Here is an 8,127-nt window from a genome sequence, read left to right as displayed (position 1 = left end):
CAGACCGAAATCCCCTCACGGAGCCGCCGCCGAGCCGGGCTCCCTCCCCTTCCCCTTCCCAGGCCCGGCCCGGCCGCTCGGTGCGGAAGCGGCGGAGCGACTACAGCTCCCGACAGCCCCCGCGCGGGCGGGGCGGTGCGACTACAGCTCCCGACAGCCCCTGCGCGGGAGGGGCGGGGCGACTACAGCTCCCGGCAGACCCTGCGCGGGCGGGGCGGGGCGACTACAGCTCCCGGCAGACCCTGCGCGGGAGGGGCGGGGCGACTACAGCTCCCGGCGGCCCCCGCGCGGGCGGGGCGGGAGCGGCGCTGAGGGGAGCGCGCGGGGGCGCCGCTTAGCGCCCGGCCGTGAGGCAAGTGGCGGCCGAAGGGATGGCTGCGGGGCGGCTTCGGGTTTCTGTGTGTTTCCCGCCGTGGTGGCTCCACTGCTTCGCTGGGCAGCCTGTTCCACTGCTTCGCAACTCTTTCAGTAAAGAAATTCTCCCTGATAGCCAATCTAAACCTCCCCTGGCGCAGCTTGAGGCTACTTCATCTCATCCTGTCGCTGGTTGCCTGGGAGGAGAGACCAACCCCCGCCTCGCTACAGCCTCCCTTCAGGTGGTTGTGGAGAGCGGTAGGGTCTCCCCTCAGCCTCTTCTCAGAGTAAATTTCTGCAGCTCTTAGGCCTGTTTTCTTCACGGCTTCTCTTCAGAGCGCGAGAGTCAAAAGATCGGCCACCGAGCGTGCTTAGAAACATCAGTGAAGTGTATCCAGAAGGTTCTACTGCACAGAAACACATGGCGAGGCACCTGCGTGCCTCCTGAACAGTTCTGGGAAATAGGTGCAAGTTGAAGCAGCTAATTTCGTTGACATTTCCTTATGTTCTGTCTTACGCCAGGGGGAAGCTCTGCATCAAGGGGTTCTTTTCAGCAGATACATGCTTATAAAGGTTAAATAATACAAGATTTCCAGTCATAAAGAGTCCAAAAATTAAGAATTAAACTCCTGGAGGTCAGTTGTGGTTTTCTGTTTTATTTTGAAGGGTTTTAAATCAAAGAATTTTTATTCTCAAGAAAGAGGTGGCTAGTGACTACCACTCGTGTCGTAGACGGAAGGATCAATAAAAGAAAAAACGTGAACAGTGGATCTCTGCCTTTATTAATTAAAACTCGTATCACACACATTGCTCTAATATGAAGTCTTAAACTCTTCAACAAAGTAGAAAAGGGCTCCCTAAGTGCCTACCGAAACATGACGCAGCCCTGTCAGGTGCTGCTGCCGTACTGATCACAAATTAGATTCAAGACCTGAGTTGGAAGAATGCCGACTGCGAAGTCCGACACTCACAGGACGGTTAAATGCCGGAATAACGCTTGTTCTTGTGTGCACGGGTAGAGTCGTTAATGAAACGATGGCGTACTCGTTCCCCTCACCAGCACGTTATGCCATGTGTCATTCAAAGCGCAGGATCAACAGTGAATGAACAGCCACTTCGTATTTACGTTGATCCTCATTCTATGTGTATCCTATACGTTAATTACTAAATAACATTTAATCCTTGCAGTGAAATCAGAAATTATTTATAAATCTCTGGCATCCTGGAAACCTATCAATCAACATTACAAAAAATAAAACAACCAGAAACAAATGCACTTCACAAAAGTTCCAATTTATAATATCTCCATCTTGTTAAGGAGAAGAATGAAAGTATGGAGATATTATCAAGTGGTAGTAATATTTACATATGTGTTTTTTAAGAGTGGCAGTCCAGTTGCCCAGGATAAGCAAATTGCCCTGCGTACAGAATTACCCATTCGCTCCTTGCAGTCCCTTTCTTCACTCCCTGTGATCAAACTTTTCCAGCATTAAGTGGCTATGATCAGAGTCTACTGAAAACACCCAGCTGAGACCACAACTAACAAAAACAATTTTTTCCAATGGAAAAGACATCATTAGGGAAAAAATCCAAGGAGAAAATGCTTCTTAAAGCAGTTGAAAATGTACCTGACATATGAAATGGTAGATTTTGCTGTCTTAGTAGTTATGAACAGAAGAAAGAAATACCCTATCAATTAAAAAAACCCAACCCTATTTAGTCATTGTATTCTTTCCCCAACAGCAGCTACAGAAGATGCTGTAGGCAGAGTCTGACCTCTTTCTGTCACGCCTGCCCCTTGCCCTCTGCCAGCACCCACAACTGGTACATTAGGGACATAAACATTTCTAAGCACGGATCGTAAAAACTTGATAGTCCACGTTCAGCAGCCACATGATTACGTGGAGCAGAACAGTCTTTGGTACTACGTATTTGTTATTTTTATGGAAAGAACAGCTAGATTTTGAGCCATGCATATTTGTCATACTGGTGTTCACAAAAAGTTATGTTTTCTCCCCTCTCTATTCCAGCCTTTGCATGTAATGTCCCCAAAAAAGGACCAATTAAAACTGCCCGCTTACATTTCGAGACATCAGCCAGGGTGGACCAAATAAAGTAATAGTATTTTCCATATCTTACAGCCTTCAGTACTCGCATCTGCATTGCAGATTCTAATTCTTTATGCAATATCCCATACTTAATCAGTAGATTTTGGTTTATATACAGATTTAATATTGTGGCTCATATTGACTTCAGATAATATAATTGTTACCAACACTTTCCTTCTTTCCATAAGTAGACACAAAGAAATTATTTCAAAATAGTCCGCAAACCTTTCAGGTTTTGCCAGTACGTGACTGTACGTAGACCGAACGCATTTGCTGGAGAGCGGTGTTACATAAAAAGTACATAACGCATTAGCAGATAATGCCATCTCTTTGTGCGAGAGCAAGGTGTTTTCTTCCACCCTCATTCTCCAGGCTTCTTTTTCTTTCTGAAACCTGCCAAATATGTGCTGCTTGTAGGAAATTAGTGACATTACTTCAGCAAATAATTTTTTGTAATTAGTAGTCAGGTCCTACAAAGATTGGAAATGAATATATTCAGCCCCATGCAGGATTTGACCCGAAGTCTTATTGGCAACCTCCAATGTTTTATTCCACCTTTGACACTCCAGGTTTAGCTGTGGATGGATCTGCTTCCTCTAGGTCTGCGAATTCTTGCTCTATAACTGGCTTCAATATTTTCTCGATTTGTGTAAGTCTTTTTTTCAGTTTCTGTTGCGCAGCTTCATACTCGGCCAGCAACCTGGCAAACTTTGTTTGTAATCTGTCCATTGCTCCTTCCATGTAGGTGACCTTCTCCTCCAGGTCTTTAGGATCACTTCCTAAATTTGCAACTTCGATGTCCAGCAACCCATCTTTCATTAGGATTTGCTTGCCTTTTTCTTCCAGCATAGCCTTTGCATCCGGATACTCTGTTAAAGCCTCCATGAGATCATCTTTCGACAGACAAAACAAGTCCGAGTAGCCAATGCTTCTAATATTGGCTGTTCTTCGATTGCCAGCCTTGCTACCTTTGATATTGAGAATGCTGATTTCTCCAAAATAGCTGCCATCACTGAGGACCACAAATTGGGTGATTCCGTCATCGGCGACTACTGCCAGCTTGCCTTCTTTGATGATGTACATCTCTCGTCCGATATCTCCTTTTCTGCAGATGTAATCTCCAGGACTGTATACTTGCGGCTGGAGTTTCAAAACCAGTTCAACCAACAGACCTGCTTCACAATCTGCAAAAATCCGAACTTTTTTCAGTGTTTCCAGGTGAACGTTGATTGCAATCTCTGCTCTTAGTTTATCTGGCAGATACTTCAAGACTTCCCTTTCATCCACAGCCTTTTTGTTTGTCCACAGGTAGTCAAACCACTTTATGACTCTTTTTTCCATGTCTTTACTCACATTCCGAAAGTGCATGTACTGCTTGATAGCATCAATCCTTGCTTGAAACTCTGCCCTGGCAGCGTTCATGTTGGAGATCATCGAGCCCACGTTACCAACAATGGTGGCGAAAATCAATACTCCAACCAAGAAATCAACGACCACGAAGAAATATTCAGAATCTCTCACGGGAGGGGGTGTTTCACCGATAGTGGTCAGCGTCAGTGTTGACCAGTAGAGACTGTAGACGTACTTTCTCGTCAGACGGGCAAATTCAGGATCGGAGGTGTTGGGGTAGACCCACGTGTCAGCCCCGAATCCAATGGCTTTCGAGATCGAGTAGTACACACAGGCGTTCCAGTGAATAATAATCACAATGTACATGACAAGGTTAGAGATCCTGAAGATATTGGGGTAGTTTGTCCTCGTTTCTGTTCGCTGGAAGAACTCAAACATCCGAGCTACTCTCAGTAGTCTGTTTATTCTTAATTCCGGGTAATTCAGTCCTACCTTAAAGTATAAGAGATCAGTTGGTATCATTGACAGAAAATCTAATTTGAATTGTAAAGATTCTTTATATTTGTCTCGAAGCTTTTGTTCTTCTTTCACCAGAAGACCTTGCTCCAGATAACCTAAAATCAAATTATAAATAGTAAAAAATCTTATGACTTCAACTGTGTTGTGTTTAATGTCAATCCAAACCTACTTTGAAAAATATTTGGGGTGCAAGTCCCAGATGGTACATAACTTCTCATTTCCAAATATTCGACTTGGTGCTATATGGTTCAGCTTGAGCTAAACTATACGGCTTTGAAAATGAAACATTTCTAGCTCTTGATTCTTTCCCTCCACTTTTCCACTATGGTGAACATCTGAAAAAAAACCCCAACCCCCCAAAAAAAATCCACAGGCTATAAGGGTGGTTAATGAGGGAAAAAATTTGAACATGGGAATTTCAGTTCCACATTGAGTGTATCTACTCCGTGGCTCTGGATGTAGGGTAGGATTTTAAAAGAAACACAGCTGAAATTAGTTGGATGTCTTGCTTGCTCAGTGGTCTTGAAAATCAAGCAAATACTTGAATCTCCTTAAATACAAAATCCAGATTTAGGTGCTAATTTTTCAGAGCCCCTGATCCGCGCTTGGCTGCACTGCATGTTTGTTTTGTCTTGGTAAGTCAGCTGCGGGCAGAACAGCTTGCGCCTGGCTTACCGCAGGCTTTGTGTATTCTTTGAGTAACACATCAGAGTTTCTCCTGGTTTTATAGGTTACAAACCTGTCTTCTCTTGATGTCTTTTTCAATATTGCACTTCATCAGGGGTACCCAGGTAACAAGAGTAGTATTCTGCATTATTTGACACAAATATATGAAGAGCAATAATTAATTATTGAGCATACTTACCTGTTCTTGTCCGTACAAACATGTCAGCAACATAGATGGCATCAGAAACATAATCGATAATAAACCATACCACTAAGTAGTCATGCTGAAGCTCATCAAAACAGGCTCTGAATAGGAAAAGATAAAAGTAAATTACCATGAAATGAAAATTAAATACTTGCATGAAATCAGTGACGAATAAAAAATACTTTTAAAAATCTATTTAGGGATATTACGATTTGCCGGAAGCTTTACATAGCCATTTAAAGGAGTACATCACCTAGCAATAATCATGGTCCAGTTGTACATGACAGGCATCGTGATGCAAAACAACCAGTTGTAATACATATTTCCCGCTGGATCAATGATTAAAATGTCTTTCTTCTTCCTAAGTTATAGGCAGGGAAAAAAAAGGTGGTTTAATGAGGGACTGAAAATACGTATAACAATTTCTGAGGAACGAAACATTCCAGAAATTATTATTGTAAAATAGATGGTTTTGTTAAAGTTAAGCTTCCTTGCTTGAATGGGTGGAGAACACGAAGCTGCTTGTTAGGTGTGACTTGGGGCGCAAGCTTCAAAATCTAAATTTTGCTGAGAAAAATCCCCTTGGCAGTCCCACTTCAGGTTACAGTGTCGCATGTAATTTCAACCTATTTAAATTAAATTGTTTCCTACCCAATTAGATGTCTTGTCTGACAATGTGATTATCTTTCAAAAAATAAAATGGCTATGTGACTGCTAATGCTTAAAGAAGTGAGACAAACCTTGCCTTTCTCCCTGGGAAAAGTCTAGCTCTGAGAAAGGTGAAACATTGGCAGAGTTTACAAAAATAAACCAAAGAACGTGACATCATATAACACGAGTTCCTACTGCGCTATTTTAAGTTTCTCTTCCTTGGCCAGAGAATTATGAATTTACCAAGCTGAAGGTAAAGCGAGAACTTTTAGATCATAGAAGAGTTTACTTGCTTGTAGGTGCCCTGATGTGTGGAAAAGGTTGCTTTACACAGGCACATCTTTTGCTGCAGGGTGTTCTCCAAAAAATCTTGGATAATCAGAATCCACAGGAAATTTTTCTTTATTTTTTTTTTCCAGATCAATTCCATGCATGCATATTTCTGTTGTCCGCATCCGAAATTAGATCAGAACAACTCTACTCTAGGGAGAACAGCAGCAGTCTGTAAACTCATGCACTACAGAATAAGCATCTTGTTTACGGGATGTCCACGAATGGATTTGGTTTTACACCAAAAGCAATTTTATTGGACCAACACAGCAGGACCTAAATGAAAAATACTTACTCTTCTTTATTTTCTTTCTTCTTGGACTTATCTTTATTTTTATTTTTCTCCTTTTTTTCCTTGTTCTTTTGTGTTTCTCCATCCTTTTTTTTTTCTGACTTGCTAAAAGATAGAATCACATTTACAGTTGTTACAAAGTTAAAACATATTTGGAAAAAAATGTCTTAGAAATAGTAGTAGCTTTATTCTTTATCTTACCTCTTCTTTTCTTTTTTCTTTTTCTTCTCTCTGAGGAAGAGAAAAATGTGATAGGCTCATGGGATGCACATAGCCATTGCTTCCACATTTATTAGAACCATCTGAATTCAGTAAGATTAACATTATACTTGGGTGTTTGGCCTTCAGAAACTGTTTGCTTATTGCATTCACCTAGAACTACTTTTGTTTTAAATTAATAGATAAAAGACCGATAACTTTGGTATTCGGAATGACTGTCATAATTGATGTGCATGAAGATCGAATGTACCTGCAGTCTCTTTTGGGATTACTTGAATGACATAACTGTTTATAAAGATATGGTTAGATATATTTCATTCTTTTTCATTGCTGCTTAAACAACCGATACCGCAGTACTCTCATTTTAGGAAGTGGCAAAGATACTTACTCATCTTTATTACTGTTGTTGTTAATATTGTAGCGTGCAAATGCACCGGGTAGATACCATTGCCTAGGGAACAGCAAAACAACACAGTTATGTGATATCTGCTGAAATACAAAAAGAACATTTAATCTAAATTGTCGCGGACTGTTTCTCACCATTTTAATCATGGACTAAGTTATCTTTTCTCACCATTTTAATCATGGACTAAGTTATCTGAGGAGCTTAAAAGAGCACAGATTTTAATCTCCTAAAGATTTACAATAAGCAATGTATCACAGTCTTAACAATTGAATTTATTAATAGACGGTGAAGAAAATCAGATGACGGCAAGTATATGTGCTTAGTTAATCCCATGCAAATTATCAAAGGAAAGAAACCCTTAACAGACAGAAAATGGCAAATTCCACATACCCGTTTTCCCCTTTGTCCATCGGTCCAGGGTCCTCACTGGTGTCTTGCACTACCACGCTGGGAACGATTGTGTGGGAGTGATGGGTCTCGATCACTCCTACCTTCATGGTCAAGTTTGCCTTACCTTGGGCAATCGAAGAAGACTGATTTAAAAGAGAATCAAGTCATTTCACAACTAGCAGAAGGAAGAAGCAATATTCTTTTTTCCTAAAAGTGAATCCTTTGTAACCTTGCTTCTCCCCAAAACAACAACAGTATTTGTAGTTTTCTCTCTCGTATCACATTCCTGCCAGACAAGAAAGGGCACTGTGGGTGCTTCTTTGTGCTGAATGAGGAGGCAACTGCTGCTAAAGAGACTGTTCAATACATCTTTCTCTAAGAAGAAGTGATAATTTAGATCTATTTCGTGAGCCCAATCACATACTACAAAAATATTTAGACAATTGTGTTTGAAACATCTACTGCTGTTTCATTTGGGTTTGAGCCAAAGGCAATTATTTGTATTTATTTTTGTAATTTATTGTATCAGGATGGATAAGCAGATTCATGCACACGTGACATCCTGAAAACCAGACTAGGAAGCATCCGTCGGTTGGATGTTCAAAGAAATTTTAGCGTGTCTGACATCTCTGTTGAG

General features: G+C 41.3%; 1 protein-coding gene across 1 annotated transcript; it reads right to left on the bottom strand.

Moving 5' to 3' along the window:
• Window positions 1–3,008: 3,008 nt before the first annotated feature.
• On the bottom strand, window positions 3,009–7,597 carry CNGA1 (cyclic nucleotide gated channel subunit alpha 1). The gene is made up of 7 exons (XM_009937260.2): window positions 7,486–7,597; window positions 7,083–7,149; window positions 6,677–6,706; window positions 6,479–6,580; window positions 5,456–5,563; window positions 5,197–5,303; window positions 3,009–4,426 (listed from the first exon to the last, which is right to left on the bottom strand). Exons 1-7 carry the CDS (start codon window positions 7,595–7,597, stop codon window positions 3,009–3,011), a joined length of 1,944 nt encoding a protein of 647 aa, XP_009935562.2.
• Window positions 7,598–8,127: the final 530 nt, after the last annotated feature.

The sequence above is a fragment of the Opisthocomus hoazin genome, chromosome 5 (assembly GCF_030867145.1).
Source record: "Opisthocomus hoazin isolate bOpiHoa1 chromosome 5, bOpiHoa1.hap1, whole genome shotgun sequence".
Taxonomy (NCBI): Eukaryota; Metazoa; Chordata; class Aves; order Opisthocomiformes; family Opisthocomidae; genus Opisthocomus; species Opisthocomus hoazin.
The sequence above is the reverse complement of the archived record's forward strand: the minus strand, read 5'-3'. Positions and strand labels throughout refer to the sequence as shown.